The sequence below is a fragment of the Lates calcarifer genome, linkage group LG16_LG22 (genome assembly GCF_001640805.2).
Source record: "Lates calcarifer isolate ASB-BC8 linkage group LG16_LG22, TLL_Latcal_v3, whole genome shotgun sequence".
Classification (NCBI taxonomy): domain Eukaryota; kingdom Metazoa; phylum Chordata; class Actinopteri; family Centropomidae; genus Lates; species Lates calcarifer.
Genome location: NC_066848.1, coordinates 8,173,418 through 8,191,490, shown reverse-complemented (window position 1 = coordinate 8,191,490; position 18,073 = coordinate 8,173,418). Strand labels below are relative to the sequence as shown.

The window sequence follows — 18,073 nt, the reverse complement described above, 5'->3', positions numbered from 1 at the left end:
AATTACTCAATGGTTCAGTTCTCATTACAATGACGAGGGATGACTTGTATTTGCCTCTAATCAGCAATTAAGATTGATAAAAGTAATAATGATGATTTTATGCCGCCAAACTACAAATATACAAGCTCAACAACGAAGGAAATGTAAATAATAAAATCAAGACCTGGATTCCACTTAGTTGCTTCAGTTTCAGAATACTGGATATTCATAACTCCTGCGTTTTCCTACCATGACAAGTCAAAATGTCTGCTGCAATAAAGATCTATTAGATTTCTGTCCTGATATCCTAAAATGATAAATCAATCCCAGTGGAATGGACACAACATAAAACACACCAGTAATGATTATGCATAGTTTTAAGTAAATGAACCAGATCTGCTTGAATTCATTTGAATTTATTCATACAGAATTGTAAAAAGTTCCATTGTGCAACATTTCCATGATTCATGATTACATTAACAGTTTTACTTCATTTCATTAAGACAAGTATCAGTTAGTCTAAAGTTGTGTTTGGCTTCAGCATTAATGTTGTGCTGATGCTGTTTCCATGATTTTCTGCTGGTTCAGTTAGATGATTTCATAAATGGTGTCACACCAGGATTTTGTGCGGTAGTCCTGCACCAATGTTTAATTTCAGGAGTGATATCCACTATTTTATTGCTCTTCTCCATGTCTCTTTGATCACATGTCAGTTTTTTATTAAATCAACCATTAATCCCCCTTTTTATCTTTTTTCAGATTTACAGTACTTACAAACAAGATTCACAACATGATATGGTGGAGGGACGACTGAGCAAAAAGATGGTTGGAGTGAGTACAGAAATGTTTTGCTCAAACCAGTCAGATTAAAAAGAATCATACAAATGAGAGGTATAGCCTTGCTGAGGTGTCCACACACTGATGTTGTCAGATGTTCAGCGACGTTTCAGGTCAGCCATGACAGTGAGTGCTGCGTTCCATCCAGGAGAACCCATCACGCCACCACCTAAAGAAACATAAAACATACAAAATGGACAAGGATTAGTCATTCTCATTAATTAGAAAAAGACTACTCAGCCAGCTGACATTACGAAGTGACTTCATTTCTTTATCATCAGCAGCAAGGATAAGACTTCATCCAAAGGGTCAAAGGTTGATTAACTGTGCTCTTCTAACACAGGACAACATAATGTTAATGTCTGTACTTATACTACACTCTACTATACACATCAAACAGCCACATTTGCAATTTAATACTCATCTGAGGGTTGAACATTAAAAACGAACCTGGATGGCAGCCACTGCCACACAGATACAGCCCTTTAACTGGTGAACGGTAGTCTGAGAGAAAGGGCAAAGGTCGTGCTAGGTAGAGTTGGTCCAGCGACATTGATCCATGAAAGATATTCTGTCGAAGAAGAAACCAAAATATTTGCTTTTCTTTTTGTTTCTTGTTATGATTATCTTATAATGAGAAAGAGAACCTGCCACTTTTTAAATGACTGCCTCACATAGTCCTACTTAATTAATACCATCCAGTGAGTTTAAGTCACAAAACAGTTGATGTGAACTTTGATTCTGACTCATGGGTTGTGGTAAAACAGTTTGTAACCATTAACTGCTGATATAACAGTCAGTCTGTACCTAAGTGGATAGTGAATGACAGTGAACGCTGCAGAGGACACAAATTACTTCTTCAACCAGTGAAGAGTGGATTGTGTTAAGCAAATAAGCTGTGTATCAACGTTCTAATTGCTGCTCAGTTTAACAGTGTGTACAGTGCATGTACCCCTCCAGTGAGCCCAAAGATCCTCTCCAGGTCAGGGGGAGCCAGGATGTCCCTTCCCACCACTGATTTTTTAAACCCCGGGGCATATTGCTCCACCCAGTCAATTACTAAAGAGACAAACAAACTCATGATTTATCATTGAAAACAGGTTAATCAGTATATATTTAAAAAGCGTCTTTCCTTTAAACATTTATTTATTTTGGAAAAAATACTTAAAATGACACCATTCAACACTTTAAAAAGACAGATTATGGCCTTAAATATGACTGTTAGTAAGTAACTTTGCTGTCATATTAAAAAACGTGTTTGATTTTGTTTGGCTTACCAGTGTCTGCGAAGGCCTCTCGGTCCTGGTCAGTCCACTCCCTGCCATCTATGTGGTAGGGGGTGAATTGGGTAAATAGTGACACAACATGGCAGCCAGGGGGAGCCAGAGTAGGATCCAACACAGAGGGGATGGTCATCTCCAGCATGGGTCTACAGGAGTTAGAGGAGCATGATAAATAAAGATGGTGGTGAGTGAAGGGAGGTGAGTTGGCTGAGTGTTACCTACAAGATAAGGACATTTGAACATCCTAACTTCATCTGTTGCAGAGTTCTAAACATCCACATTATGAATGAATGAAATGAATTAATTAATCAATTAATTAATTTGACATGTGTATCTCTTGAATGCATGGATGTTATATGAGGAATTAAGGGTAAATTTCATGTGTTTATGTGCTTGCTTGTGTACGAGTGTGAGGATATACAGTTTATACCTTACTGAGGGACGTCCATTCATGGCCTCTTTGTATGCGGTCTCCAGTACTTCTACACTTTCACAGTTGAGATGTATAGAGCACTGATGGTGGGGTCCAGGTTTGCCATCTGGCGTGGGAGATGCTAGGAAGTTTGGTAGCTTGTCCACTGCCACTGTAAAAACATCAAAGAATATGACAAGCTCTGAGATTATGTATCACTATGTAAAATTTCCGTTTCAGTATATCAAAGTGTGTGCTTAAGTTTAAGTTAATACTTGAACTACAATTAGGACAAATCATGCAATATGTTGTGCTTAACACTGATCAATTCCTTCACCTTAAAGCTAAGACTGTTAAACAGAGTAGACTATCATTAAGTTTAAGAAACAATGCACTGTAAAAGATCAGCGGGGAGTAAAGACTTCCTGAGTAATAAAGCCCTACAGCTCAGGCTCTACTATAATTAACAAGCCAGAGCTACAAATGGCACCACACAGGAAGCTCAAGAACTATAAACATTGTGTTAGTTTTGTGTGCTTTACACCATTTTATAATACCCCATGCTTTGAAACTTGTGTTTTCAGTACTAAAGCAGTGACCTAATCTTACATTGTCATAATATACAGTTCTCAATAGTACAGGACTAAGAGCTGATCCCTCCTGATACACTACATCTGTTTATGTCTTAGTGCCAAGTCTTACATCTTCCCACTTTTTCAGAGCTTTCAAAGTGTATAAGTAGTGGTTCAACACACTTACACATATACAACAGACCAATAGTTTAAGAATGCCTAACATGTTCAACATTGGGCTAGAGAAACCATGCTTGTGCATCTTTTAAATTCAGCTTCTTTTCAGGCTTACAGTGACACTAAATATTATCATGTTCCAAGGCAAGAGTAATAATATTATCACATTATACATACACACTTACTATACATATACAACATTATCATAGCCAGCACCTTTGGATACTATAAATAATATCTTCCCATATTTTTAACAGTCAAAAAACAATTACCAGCTAATGAAACTTAAACATAAAATCAGGATGTGCAATTAACGTGACAGAACCAGAACAGATTTACCATTGATCTTGGTAACAGGTGATGTGTAGTCTATCTGCTCTACAGTTTTGATGAACTCTGGAGAAAGGACAGCCTACAATGAAATCAGGAAACCAGAATAAACCATACTGCCTGGTGCCACTGTTACATGTAGTTTTTATATTCCCCTGTTACCTGCGGCGTGAGGTTCTTGAAGGTGACATATGGAGTAGCATTTGATAAAACAACTTTACTGTGGATCTCCGTGCCATCCTTTAGCACCACTCCCTTGGTAGCACCATCCAAACCAACCAGGACCTGTCTTACATCCTGCCAAGGAAACATTGTTTATGTTGTTTATGCACAGACCAAATACAGATGCTAGACTATAATTTCTATTAATTCACAATATAAACGGCAAAAATCAATATAATTAATCAAACCACAGTACCTTCTCAGTAAAAATGTCTACACCATAGGATCGAGCAGCACTAGCAATAGCCTGAGACACACCTCCCATGCCTCCCTCCACATAACCCCATGCTCCTTTCTCCTTCTCCAACTCTCCCATCACATGATGTAAGAGCACATACCTTCAAGGCAAGACCATACATTTTTCTTCTTCAGAGTTTAATTCTGTGCAGTTAAACCTGTAGTTATGAGTGTCTGTGTGCTGCAGGGTGCCCTGAAATGTGCCTCACCCACTACCAGGGTTACTTGGACTGGTCATGGCTCCTATCACAGCATCAGTTGCCAGTGTTGCTCTAAGTGGCTCAGACTCAAACCACCGATTGAGAATCTGCGAAACAAGAAAAGAGTTAGTTATGATGCAGTGAATTGAAAACGGCAATTAACAACAAACTTTGTGTAAGTCATGACAAACCTTCATTATTGGTGCAGTTATAATCTCATAAAAATCTGGAATGTTTCTGCCTAGTTTCAGACCTTTAAATAAAAAAATAACATAACTCATTGTAACTCAACTACTGCAGAGTATATGGTAAATCATTTGTTATTCTGACATCAAAAATATACAAGCTTATTTCCCAAGCATGCATCCCCCAGCGCACCACATTTGATAATAGGCGTCAGAGTTTTAGCTGCACTCAGCCTCATCCTGAGTGATCCAGTGGTGACACCTGGAATGTCAACAGGAGGGGCATCCAAGAGAGGGTGAATAGCTCCTGCTAGCTTCTCAAGATGTTCAACAAACTCTGGAAAAGCCTGGGTACATGTCAAAGAGCAGGTGAAGAGGAGGATGAGTGTAGAGGTGGGGACTGTTTATGAAAATGATATCACTTTACACTGGTGGAGAAAAAAAGACCAGTGAAGAACTTTTGCAGTTCATAATACTGTGACGAAAGTGTAAACACTTATGCATTGGGGAGTAAATTGCACAATACAGTCAACCATTTGCTGTGCCTATCATTACGCTTATATCACCTTAGCATCCTTCTGTGAGAACTTGCCAATCTCCATCTGGTTCATGGCCAGATCTGAGCCCAGGGTGAGAGACCTTGGTGGCACACCTTTCACCCCCTCCTCCAACATCGGAGTGAAAGCATGGGGGTCTCTCATATACACCTTCAGCCCATGTTTCTGAATACAAATGCACAAAGATAAAAACAATTAAATCACACACAGCCTTGCTAAAATCAGCTAAATAAATTTGTACAACCTTGCAGTTGCAGACAAGAAATGTCTGTATTTACCTTGAGCTCTAGGTCTTTGTATATGTGGGGTCGTAACAAACTGAGCAAATAGGAGCATCTGGAGAAGCGGAAACCTGCATATAGGAGTGTTATTACACTTACAAGAATAAAACTTGTATTCATGAAGCGTATGAAACTATAAACGTGAGTATTTTAAATTACAAAAAAGTAGTGTATTATGCACACCACACATTTACATGCCACGTATATACAAAATCAAACTTGTCTACTATTAACGGGTCAGTTACCCCAAATTACAAAAAAACATTGTTTTTTCCAGCCAGATGTCATCCTACCAGGAAATATCTCCTCTGAAACAGCTGCTCCTCCCAGCACATGTCTGCGCTCCAACACTGCTGTCATTAATCCACCCTTCTGAAGATAGGCAGCCTGCACACACGCACACACACACCAAACACACATCATTCTTATCCTGTTGCTGAACAACAGGCTGTATCACAGCATACTGTAGGTGTAGGAACACAACTGCATGAACTCACCGCCACCAGTCCATTGTGTCCTGCAATAAAATATAAAATATGTCACATAGTTTTCCTAAAAATTCCCTAAATTCCTCATAGAAATTACTTAAAATTCTATAGTTCAGCTTGTTGATCAAATTTAAGTTTTGGTAATATTGTTGTTGGCTGCTCTCTAGGGATTTTTATAGTTAAGTTTAATGAGTCCAAAGTTGAACAATTCTGGTCAAACTATGATATTACAAAACACTGAAGTAACTACAAGGTGAGAAACAAAGACAACTCACTTCTCTCAGAAGGATTAAGTTTTAAGAAGTGAGAGACAAACTCTTACTAACTTTTGCAAACTTAGCTGAAACGTTGTATCAAACTATTGCAAAGTGTGACGTGGTTTATGATGCAGCACCTGTGTTTTCTGCACTTTTCTCCCCAACTGTAAGCAGATCTCACCTCCTCCGATAACCAGCGCGTCATACTGGGATTTTAAAGCCGTGTGACTGGATCTGGCTCTCGTCACTGTCCCGGCAACAGTCACGGCCCTCCGCCCTCGGTCAGTCCACACCGCTGCAGCCATGGCAGGAGTACACTAAGCAACATCGCTCCCTCCCACATTCCCCCTAGAGCCAGTTAAAGTAGATCCGGGTTCAAAGGGATCCGCCTGCAGTCTCCAATACTTTCTGAGGTACGCCCACTTAGAGTTACGCCAACTTCAAGTAATACCGCGATCCACAAGGATGCGGAAAAGTGATGTGAAAATATGAGATATATCCAAATGTATAACGACAAATGCAGTGAACGCATCTATCTATCTATCTATCTATCTATCTATCTATCTATCTATCTATCTATCTATCTATCTATCTATCTATCTATCTGTCTGTCTGTCTGTCTCATTTAGAGTCTTGGATAACATCAGATGAAATAAAAGAGGAAAAACTGATAATCAGATCTTACTGTTAATCAGTACATCCATGAATCACGGTTGGGTTGTATTTCCAGTTAGCTTGCCCCTACAGTGTTTGTAGGGGCAATTGATCCACTTGGTGGCGCAGTTGTTCCATCAAATCCAGCCTCCTGTTGACATGTATTTCTACAAACCGCTCCTACAGCAACTTTGAATTTGCATCACTCATGTGTCAGTAAGGCCAATCAAATCAAATTGTTTCTATTTACATATATTTACATACTGTGTTACAGAGTTGTCTTGTGGTGTGAAATATTTCAATAGTGCAGCACGGCAACAGCTGAAGAGATGGGTGACCAGTTTATGAATTAATACTTAAGTGATAATATTAATTTCCAGACATTCTGGAATGTCTTTTCCAAATTCTTTCTAGATTTATAAATGTGTAAATATGAACATAAACCAAAACAACATTTGCTCCACAGAGCACATGTGACTTGTTTGTAAATTTGTTTTCACACAGAAAAAATATATTTAAAAATATAATATTAAAATATAATAATAAATACAATAACAAAAAGTGCAGTTCAAGACATCCTCTATGAGCTGATTTGGGGTTGGACACAACTCTTCTCACAGTAAGGACCCACCTTAAGAGTTTTAAGATGAGCTCTTAACACAGAATAGTTTCTTAGTGCTGCTGTTGAAGATGTCATATTGGCCTAGTGGTTCACTTACCATGCATTAATAAGATAAGAGGCCATAGATCATGCTGTGAGCCTGAGCAGCAGTCCAGGGAATAGACAGAGGAGATTGTCTGTAGGGATCTAAGGAACGAAGGGTGTTAATTGGTACAAAAACAACCAAACACAGCAAAACATAAGCAAGTTATCTTCACATCTTGTCTATATAATGTAGATTTTTGACTATGTTTTGCTTAGACAGTGTAAAATAACTCCTAAGGCCTATATAAATTGTGCACTCTCTTGGTAGAGGGAATGAAATGAGGTGTTATAGTGATCTAGAGTTTCCCGCTAGACCTAACATGCCTCTCCCTTGGTGTATTAGAGTAGCATTAGGTTCAGGGAAGAGAAATGATCCTGATATGCTGTCTGCTTGGTTTTCCTTTAAGGAACATCCGCAGACAACAACCAATCAACCATAACTAGATCAGAAGCAGGAGATTTTGTTCTTGTAAGCAGAAATTAACACTTCATTCCCCTTTGTCGGCAGAAATTCAACACTACAGCCCTTGAAGGCTCTCCCAGGCAATAAAGGAGAAAATTCAATTATGTTATAACAGCACCGCACCAAAACACAATTATCTAATTTTCTGGAAAAAATGTGATCCTTTGCCTCCAGACAGAGAGGATGTTAGGCCTCTCAGGATTCAGAATTATTAAACCCTTAACTATTGTCCCACAGCAGACCATAAAAGGTGTTACAGTGTGGGATGAACATTTGAACATCCTCATTGTGACACACTGAAGACACTTTTAGCTTTTATCCATGATTTGTTAGTTGAGCAGCGGCTATTAAGCTTGTATTCAGCTTTAATTTAAAAAATGATAACAGACAACATTTATCATACTAGGTATGATAAGTATTGGGAAAATACTAGGTATTTAAAAAATGAAATAAAATGAAAAATAAAGTAAAATAAGATGTAAAATAAAATTGTGTACATAAAAAACAGCTACTGATCACCCATAGCAACGACACTCCAGAATGTTAGTAGAGTATAAATAAAGGCGCAGAACTCCAAGCCACCACACCAAGATCTTTGGAGTTAAGTGAACTTAAAATCTAAGCTCTGTCCTAGGTTTGGTTACCTTAGCTAGCCAGCTGAACTAGCTTAGTTTGCTAGCATTAGCATTTTATTGCCTTATTATTTTCATTATATGAATCTTAGTTTGACAGTGAAACGTTACAGTAATGTGGCTATTGAAGACCTCCAGTGAGATTGAGCACTTGGGTTTAATAATGTGTGAACGTAAGTTTTGGCGCCACTGGATGCTAGTCCTAGAACATTTCATTTGCTAAAAATGCAACTTGTGTAGGTGTAACAGCTTTGAGAGTCTTTGAATCTTTTAACGGAGCTGCAACTAATGACGAAAAGTAAGGAAGTACTAATTAATTAATTAATTAAGAACTAATTAATAAAGGGTTATTGATTACATTGCCCAGAATGTGCATCTTTTGAGCACAGCCAGAAGGTTCCATGTTCGAATCCCGGTTCAAATGGAACTTTTTTTGTGTGGAGTTTGCATGTTTGCCCTGTGGATTTCTCCAGATATTGCATATGTCTATGCCATGTTGAGGCTGTTAGTATAAAGGGATGTGTAAACAGCCTGGCAGTCTAGAGACTGTCAAATTAGGCCCTGCTCCGAGGAGTGCCATAATATCTTTGGTCAGCACATTCATCCACTGCTGTGAGGATGTAGTGCTGGGTCAGTGGAAGGGTGTGAGAAAAACTCTGTTCTAAACCCAGACAAGATGTAATTTTTAACCCCTGTACAATGCATGAGATAATAAGTGGTGTCAACAGGAACACTTTTTAGTGACGCAGTCATGACACACCTCAACCTTCCCAAGTCTTCTATGATTCTCTAGGAATGAGGATAAAGACATGGCTTCTTGTCCCTTATTCTTATCTTTCAAAATCTAGTCATAATTGTTGTTGTTTTAACTAACCTATGTCAATGTCTATCATTGTCAAATTGAATTTTGAGGATGATGTACCAGCGTGTGGGGGAGCCTGCCATGCACAGTAAAACAAACATGTAAAAAAAAAGGACCACCAGAGAGTGCTGTTGGAATAGATGAAATCATGTGGAGCCCCAAGTTGCCACATTACCACTCCCAAGAGTTTAATTACAGGTCTCAGCAGCAGTGAGATACAGATGTGTCCAACTCCATGTGCTGGCTCGTTGGTCTAGGGGTATGATTCTCGCTTAGGGTGCGAGAGGTCCCGGGTTCAAATCCCGGACGAGCCCTGCTTTTAAAAAAATATTCCTTGACCACAAAGGTAAAGTAAGGTAAGCTGTTAAATAGATTCTATGAGTATTCATGCATTTTGTACTGAACCTCCAATGTCTATGACAAACAAAATTTTTGAAAAAGCACATATACAAATAATTGGCATATAAGGAAAAATAGTACACAGTAGAGTAACACCTGTAATTATCAAGTGAATTTGACTGATATGTTGCATATAGTCACAAGTTGCATATATGGATGTCTCATCTGGATCATCAGTAGTCTGAACTCACCCTTGCACCTTCCTGTCATGAACATAAACATCTTACTGTACTAATATTTCCCTTAAGTACTGCAAGTAGCAGCATTAAAGTAGTTACTTTGTTAGTGACAGCTGTGATTCCTTCCTTCTCTTCTCTATTACTTTCTCTCTACTTTCTCACGCGTTACTTTCTGGTTATAGTAATCAAACTACTGATCACTTGAGTTGGTGGGATCACCACCTGAATTGTTTCTATATACTGTGATTCAGACAGAAAACACACATACACTCTGTCTCAAATACATACTGATACAGCGGGCTGATGAGTAATGCCATTGTCTGGTGAAAAGGTTTAACATAGCTGCATGAAATCCTTGTTTTTGACCATGTGTTTTGACTGTGATGCCAACAACAACAGGGTCAAACCCTCAGCAGCTGATTTTACCTTTAAAATGTTTGTACCTCAGATCCACACGCACATGCATGTGCACATGGACATAAAGTTAATAACACCTTCTCTGTTCTCTGTCAGACAGACACACACAACTGAGGCATAATTACTTTTACACAAATATCACTGATTGGTGGATGACCTTTATGCAATTTTTGTCACTTTAACCTCTTTCTTTCCATTTTTCTTGATTTATCTTTTAATCTTTTCTACCTCCTTTACACTTTAGCTTTTGAATCCTTTTTTTTTTTTTTTTTTTCTTTTTTTTTTTTTTTTTTCTTGTTGTTGTTGTTGTTGTTGTTGTTGTGTGCTTCTGCATGGGGCTTCAGCAATTCTTTCAGCCCTCAGCATTCACACTGCATTTTCTTCAGGAAAATCTTTTTTCGAGATTAACTCTAAATAAAATACTGTAGCTGTAAAAGCTCAGTAACTGAGAGTTTAATTTCTGTTTCAAAATAAATTATTACAACACACGTGTAAACGTTTTTGGCAATTGTGTGTGTATGTGTGCGACCCAAAACTATGACAAATAATACAAACACAAACAGTTTTCAGTGGTTACTTACATAACCTAATACTAAGTTGGAAAGAAAAGACGTTTCTTGTGGGGGTATACACGGATTTAATTTAGGCTTTCTTAGTTTTAAAAATATGCAACGATAAAACATCTAAAATATAAACAAATAAAACTATAACCGCACATAAACATCTGAGCGATTAAAAATGTCTTTCACTGATGGACTCACAGTGTAGCTATATCCTATGTCAAGTTCCACATGACAAGGTTTGAAGTCTTCACCAAAATATGATCGTGAGTGGCATGTATATTAGCCAATAGCGTGGGAAGGACTTGGCTCTAGTAACCAATCAGAGTGAACTTCCTCCCCGCGGCCTGCAGTGTGGCTCGTTGTGTATGTGTCCGCCTCGGCCTGCCTTGCGTGGCTCTGCCTGGGAGGGATTGAGGTGTGGAGGGAACGACGTAGGAGGCAAGGACCCGCGACACTGAAACCACAACGGGGAATGTAAAAGTTTAGATCTGAAATCACCCACAAGACGCCGTGTCTGCGCGCCTAAAGACTTAACATATAACCTGGTTTCTCATGGAAGCAGATGGATTTGTGAGGAGGCGTCGGATGACAGCGGAGACTACAGGCACTGATCCCGGGGTTGCTGGTGCCTCTGCCGGGGCAGAAGTTCGATGGCTGGGGGGCAGATTCTGGGGAGTTTCGGAAAGTATCGTGGGAAGCCTGACACCCCGAATCGGAGGCGAGACAGAACTAGAGACTGTTGATTTTATCCGTAGTGCTCAAGATGCAGAAACAGAGGACTCTGAACCAGACTATGAGGGTTTGCCACAGGGAGCTTCCACTAGCACCCACATGTTGGCTGGAGCCGTGGCCGGGATCATGGAGCATTGCCTCATGTTCCCCATCGACTGCGTCAAGGTAGCATAGCCCAGTGGCTAACCAGCTGACCCACAACTTTTTATGAACGTACAGTGCTCTTGCACCACTCTCTGTTGTGCTATGTTGGCATTATTATTCGTGTAGCCAACGTGTTTGGTAGCATAGCTTATTAGCTAAACACGCTGCAGAGCTGACGGCTGTGGGGACAAGGTCAGTCGGCTCAGTTAGCGGCTCCCTACTGGCTAACTTGTTAGCATGCTATTATAAAGTTAAGCACGACTAACGTTAGCTAACTGGCTAGTTATGACAACCTTTAGCAGGGTCAAACACAGGGAGCCCATTTGGCCAGTTTGCGTAAAACTACCAAACGTCATCAAATCAATTCCTCAACTGATATAGTGTTATGTAACTAATGGTACGTGTAAGGAAATGGAAAGGAGTAGTCTGCCTGTATTTGCTGCTGGAAACGTAATTTCCCCGAGGGAGTCATCCCAAAGGGATCAATAAAGTCTGTCTAAGTCTAAGTCTAAGAGGCTAACCAACTGCAACAACAGATACAAAGTTGAAGGGACATCCAAGCTGTGCTCCCTGTTTACAAAAAACAGGAGCTGGTTGAATGTTGTCTCTGATAACTCACATCCTGTACCACTGTTATTATAACAGAAGCTGCTCTGCAGTTTTGAGACCAACTGGGCCTTACAGTCAACAATTCTGCATCTTGTGGATATTTTTTTTACTGAGCAGCAGGCTTACTACTTCACACAACATAACCAACTGTTTGCAAAGGTCTTTTGGTCATGTGAGTCATGCAACTTTGGTGGGCCAGTTATTATCATGTGGTTCTCTTTGTTTTGTATGAGTGAGTTTTATTGTTTCTACTGACAGCACATCCAAGGTTGCATGGCCTAATGACCCAAGAGGTCAGCTAGCTGTAGTCATGCATTAAGAACCATTGTGTAACGGGCAGAGGACCAGAAAGACAGAGGAAGTGACAATGAGCTTAGTATAGTCAGCTGTCCATGTCAGGCTGAAAAGCTGTTCATATGCCCATGCTTCATCCATGTCTCTTCCACCTGTAGCCCACCTCTGTTGCAGGCCTGAACCAGGACAAGTCCAGTGTTTTACTGAGCGTCTGCTACACTGCTAGTGGAGCTCAGGGTCTTGCCAAGCAAGATACATTAGATTTGGGGCATTGTGACTCAGCAAATTTAAGTCGGCTCCACATAAACCACTAGATACATTTTTTTTAGAAAAATTGATATAACAGGAATTAGAAAAATATTTGATATGCTTCAAATGCATTCTGTTCTTTCTGCGTGCAGTAAATGCCTTTCCTTTTTGATGGTCTCCCTGTATACCAAACAAAGGCTTTTCCTCCTGTGCGATAAGCTTGTCATTTAGGAGATTGCTGTGTAATTGTAGTTTAGAATAGTCTGTCGTTCCCCCTTAATGTATCTCTAAATCCCAGTAATTGGTTGTGGATTTTAAAAAGTGTTTTGCATTTGTAGGGCTTCCAGAGTGTACACAGCACAGCACTTATGAATGGAATTTCCAGTCATTGAAAGAAACCAAAAAGTCCTCTGTGTTTTTGGAAAAGAGTGGGTGAAGATGGTGGTGTTTACATTTAGCATAAAGGTCACTGCTTTCTAGATATGCAAACATGTGCTAAAGATAAACACAGCAGACCTATAGCCGGTAAGGAGTCCACGAGGAGCGGAGTTCTGACATTGCAGCCTCTCCTCACTCTCATGCAAAGAGAGCAAGTTAGTGTGCAGTGAGTTTGTGTGCCAAACGTGAAGTAACTTGATGTATACACTTGTACCACCTTGTTAGCTTGCTCTATTCAGGCCCTACATTCCACAGCTGTAGTATAGAGTGACATGAGGCCATGTGTATGCTTTCCTAGTGCACTACGTGCACACACCCAGTGGGATGTAAGTTTGTCCATTCAGCTGGAAGTTTGGTATTCAGGGATTATGTCGCTGTTCGTTCCTTTGAGACAGACATGCTCACTCGGTCCAACCCCAGGTAACACTCCAAATAGCAGGTGACTGAAACACTAATCACTTGCACTTGTACTTTAGATAAAGTTTATATAATTTATCATTTATCTCCATGTGCATGCGTGTGTTTTAGGAGGAGGAGAGAAAGGTGTGCTTCAGGGTTAGTGGGAAAAGAGGCTTACGGGAAGTCAGCTTATGTCCCCCTGTGACCTTGGAGCTTGTAACTCCAAACTTCCTTCTATTCAATTATGCATATACACCAACACACACACCACACACAATGTCAAACACCTCATTTCCCTTATTTGATTCCTTATTCATACTGTAATCTATGCAGGACTCTTTTCATTGCCATTCTGTTCTTTGCTTGCTTGACATATTGTAAGACTTGAATTATGCATTACATTCTATTTTTATATCTAAATCAGGTCAAATTCACTGAACACATGACAAAACATGATACCTAGACCTGGGGGTGAGGAGGGAGCAGCCTGTTAGCATTGAACTTTGGTGCATTCTACCTTTTCCTCTTTTCCAGACACGAATGCAGAGCCTCCAGCCCGACCCCGCAGCCCGCTACAGGAATGTAATGGATGCTCTTCGCCGCATTGTAGCCACAGAGGGAGTCTGGCGGCCAATGAGGGGGCTTAATGCGACAGCAGTTGGAGCGGGACCTGCCCATGCCCTCTATTTTGCCAGCTACGAGAAACTCAAAAAGACTCTAAGTGATGTCATTCACCCAGGGGCTAACAGTCATTTGGCTAATGGTATCACAAAACATACATATACACACATAAACATATTTGACTATCTTAACACTATAATATAAGTTGATATCTAGGACTAGACCAACACCAAGCCTAATGCCAGGCACCCTCATTGTGATCTCTATGAAGCTGCTGACTCAGCCTAATCCGTATACAGAGCAGACATGGCCTGACCACTCTCGAAAACCCCTGGCAGGCCATCAAATCAGATAGAGCCTTTTCATAGCTACAGTTGTACATTGTAAGGAAGTGCCAGAGTCCGCTGTCAGTTCAGTTGTTCAGTAATGTCACGAAAATAGAAAGAGTCAATTTGGAAAATTTGCTCTGAATGTCAACCTTTTCCTTATTCCTTGTTCTCCCTACTCTCTCTCTCTTCCTTCTTTTCCAGTTTAGTGGGAGGCTGGGTAAGTCCTCTTTCTCCCATCTCATCCACTCTCTCCTCTGTTGGTCCTGTCTGTAAATGCTTATGGGTTTGGTTTTAAATCCTTCAAAAGGAGCGATGAACCGCCTTGTCCACCAGGGGTCTCCCGTTGCTCAAGTTTGGCCTCCTGAATTTGGCCAGGGGGGTCATCTCTAGTTTACACCTGTGCAGATTGCTGAATATGCACCAACTCTGCTCTAATGATATATTGTTTTGAGCATGACTGCAGCTTTTGGGAATTAGGCAGTGAAGGCTGTTTCATGATGAAAGGGGTTCATACTGTTGCAAATGAAAATGCTTTTTCCTTTCCATTCTATGCCTCTTTGCTGCAGTCTCCTCCATTTCCTTGTGTGTTCTTGATGATTATATCAATGTGTATTGATTTCTGAGGTGTGTTTATTTCAGGAGCAGCTGGGTGTGTGGCCACACTGCTTCATGATGCAGCCATGAACCCAGCTGAAGGTAAGGCGAACATTTTACTGTGTAATGCCTTTTGCCTTTTTCCACAGTATTAGGACTGGTAATAAGATATTTTTATCTCTCAAAAAAACAGTCTGTCATACATAAATTTCAGTGAAGAAACTTACAGGTGACATGCCCGAGCCAGCCATCTTCACATGTTGGTCTTAACCCTGCAGTCTCTCATATTGACTTTCACAGCTGCCTCTAGTGCACCTGCCCAAACATGTCAGTAGAAGGACACTGGTCATAGTCCTCATGTGCAGCTGTTAGATGGGCTGCAGCTGTCTGAGCAAAGGCTATTTAAACGACACACTACATCTTTCTGTATGTTTATTGAAGCTATATGTACTTTAGAGTGGGTAATAGCTCACTAATTTCCTTTTCTCTTTCTCCATCTTTTCCACCCTGGTACTGGCCAACCCGGTCACATTTGGTATTTTCCTCCATCAATGCATCCACCCACGTGTCCTTAGTTGTGAAGCAGCGCATGCAGATGTATAATTCACCTTACCGTGGCGTGTTGGACTGTGTACGCGCCATATGGCAGAAAGAGGGGCCTGCTGCATTTTACCGCAGCTACACCACCCAGCTCACCATGAACGTGCCCTTCCAGGCAATCCACTTCATGACCTATGAGTATCTCCAGGAGCTGCTCAACCCCCACAGACAGTACAATCCCTCGTCCCACATGTTGTCCGGGGCTTTGGCTGGAGCCATTGCAGCTGCGGCCACCACGCCTCTAGATGTCTGCAAGACCCTGCTCAACACCCAGGAGTCTATAGCCCTCAGCACCCCATCCTCTGGCCATGGCCCCGGCCAAGGCCAAGGAGCCCACAGACATATTTCAGGCCTGGCCCATGCCTTCCGGACAGTTTACAGGCTGGGCGGCCTGCAGGGCTTCTTTAAGGGAGTCCAGGCAAGGGTCATCTACCAGATGCCCTCCACAGCCATCAGCTGGTCAGTGTATGAGTTCTTCAAGTATGGACTCACCAAGCACCAGCACAACAAGAGGAGAACGCAGCACATGGAGGCTGAGAAGTAGACATGTCCTCGGTTTAACCTCCTCTAATATTGCTCTGCCCTCCCTGTGAGGAGAAGATTAAGTCAATACGCACATAGAATCTGACTAAGATCCACCTCAGTTGTCCCATCCCTTTCAGACATAGCAGATAAGAAAGACATCTTTGAAGACGGCTTGAGTAGTTATATTTCTGCTACACTTTTTCAAGACTAGGTATGGTTTGAGTTATGTTGTTTCTCTCTTCTAGGAGAAAGCATTTACACAGTATTTTAGAACTAGTAAATCTGTACTTTTTTTTTTTTTTAAAGCCATTCTAGTGGCCACTACATTTGTCCATGCTGTGGATGGATGTGAAGAACGCACAAGTTTTCAGTAGGAGAGGTAGTCAGCAGAGGGCAGTAGTGTGACTTTATTCATTTTTGTAGTCCCATAAGCTTTCTGTCCTAGGACCAGATTTTTATTTTCACCCATTCAGACTTAATTTTGCAAATAAAGATTATGAGTGACTCCAGATCCACAGCCTTCTCTAGATTTATGAGCAAAATTTATATACACATATACATATATAAGTATCTCATAATAGACAATTCTCTCTGTAATCTTAGACAAAACAAGTTAATATCGGTGTCTAGTTTGAGCTACACACAGGCATTCAGTTCTTTATCAAAATTTCTTGTTGACTTGAGCCAAGTTTTTCAACTATTTAGAATCAAAAGAAAACTGACCCTAGCTGAGAACATTTTGTTGATATGCTGAACACAGTCATTTCCTGATATGGACTAGTACCCAGACACCAGTTTGGAAATTCAGCTGATCTGCCAAAATGGCCATTCAAATCATTGAGAGCAAAATTTATGACCATCTGAGTAATTGAACTATGTAATTTGAAATATAGTCCAATAGAAATTGATGATTCCACACAAAAGGCCAGAGATCAGATTTAGGGTCTCATTTTTGTTTTGCTATTGGCAGTAAAGAAATTAATATAATTAATATTATTTCCCCTTTTTAAAATGTCATTAAGATTGCTCCACCCTAAGGTATCTGGAATGTGTGTTTAATTTATTTTTAAGATCTTTGACTCCTTCAAATGTATTTTATTTCCAGCAAATATATTACTTAAGCTTTACAGTTGCTTTCCCCATTCAGTCAACCCTTTGATCATCCAAATACTCACCTTTAATGCCTTGTGTACCTGTTTGGCAGAGCAGACCAGGGCAGCATTGAGATAGCCATTTCTGTGCATTAACTGTAGCTATGAGCCTGTTCGCAGCTTGTGAACTACTGAGTTTCAATATCTGTGCTTGACAGCAAAAGTTGTGAACAATGTTCATTCCAAAAGAATAATTTAACTCAAAATTTCAAGGAGTTAAGTATCCCACAAGATGTGTATCTGCATCCTCACTGAGTACACATAAATGGAAGCTGTCATTCTTATTGATTAATGTCTGATTGTTTCCGACACTGAATTGCACTCGTTGAATAAAGACTGAGCAGCGGGGCACTACTCCCTGCTCGTAAATGATGAGAGCCCTCCTTTGATTTCTTGAAATGTTTTTGAATGCTTTGCTAGCCATGTGAAGATGACTTGATAGAAAATTCTTGCATAATCTTATTTTAATCTGGGTGTGTGTGAAAGATTTTAAGTC

At 40.4% G+C, this 18,073-nt stretch overlaps 2 protein-coding genes and 1 non-coding gene across 5 annotated transcripts; 2 read left to right on the top strand and 1 right to left on the bottom strand.

Annotated features, from left to right (window-relative positions):
• Window positions 1-379: 379 nt before the first annotated feature.
• pyroxd2 (pyridine nucleotide-disulphide oxidoreductase domain 2) lies at window positions 380-6,376 on the bottom strand. The gene is made up of 16 exons (XM_018677958.2): window positions 6,199-6,376; window positions 5,770-5,789; window positions 5,566-5,659; window positions 5,270-5,343; window positions 5,001-5,156; window positions 4,628-4,781; window positions 4,441-4,502; window positions 4,259-4,356; window positions 4,009-4,150; window positions 3,753-3,887; window positions 3,600-3,672; window positions 2,530-2,683; window positions 2,094-2,245; window positions 1,769-1,875; window positions 1,267-1,387; window positions 380-985 (listed from the first exon to the last, which is right to left on the bottom strand). The coding sequence occupies exons 1-16, from the start codon at window positions 6,320-6,322 to the stop codon at window positions 915-917; spliced, it is 1,737 nt and encodes a 578-aa protein (XP_018533474.1). The 5' UTR covers window positions 6,323-6,376; the 3' UTR covers window positions 380-914.
• Window positions 6,377-9,576: 3,200 nt separating this feature from the next.
• On the top strand, window positions 9,577-9,648 carry trnap-agg (transfer RNA proline (anticodon AGG)). The gene has a single exon. It is a non-coding gene; the product is annotated as a tRNA-Pro (tRNA).
• A 1,595-nt stretch (window positions 9,649-11,243) lies between these two features.
• Window positions 11,244-17,952, top strand: slc25a28 (solute carrier family 25 member 28). Of its 3 annotated transcripts, none has more exons than XM_018677878.2 (4): window positions 11,244-11,789; window positions 14,292-14,520; window positions 15,347-15,403; window positions 15,877-17,952. In XM_018677878.2, the coding sequence occupies exons 1-4, from the start codon at window positions 11,445-11,447 to the stop codon at window positions 16,443-16,445; spliced, it is 1,200 nt and encodes a 399-aa protein (XP_018533394.1). In that variant the 5' UTR covers window positions 11,244-11,444; the 3' UTR covers window positions 16,446-17,952. The 3 variants fall into 3 exon arrangements, with proteins under 3 accessions (XP_018533394.1, XP_018533413.1, XP_018533403.1); XM_018677897.2 differs by lacking the exon at window positions 11,244-11,789 and adding an exon at window positions 14,909-14,924 and having other exon boundaries at window positions 14,336-14,520; XM_018677887.2 differs by lacking the exon at window positions 11,244-11,789 and having other exon boundaries at window positions 14,384-14,924.
• Window positions 17,953-18,073: the final 121 nt, after the last annotated feature.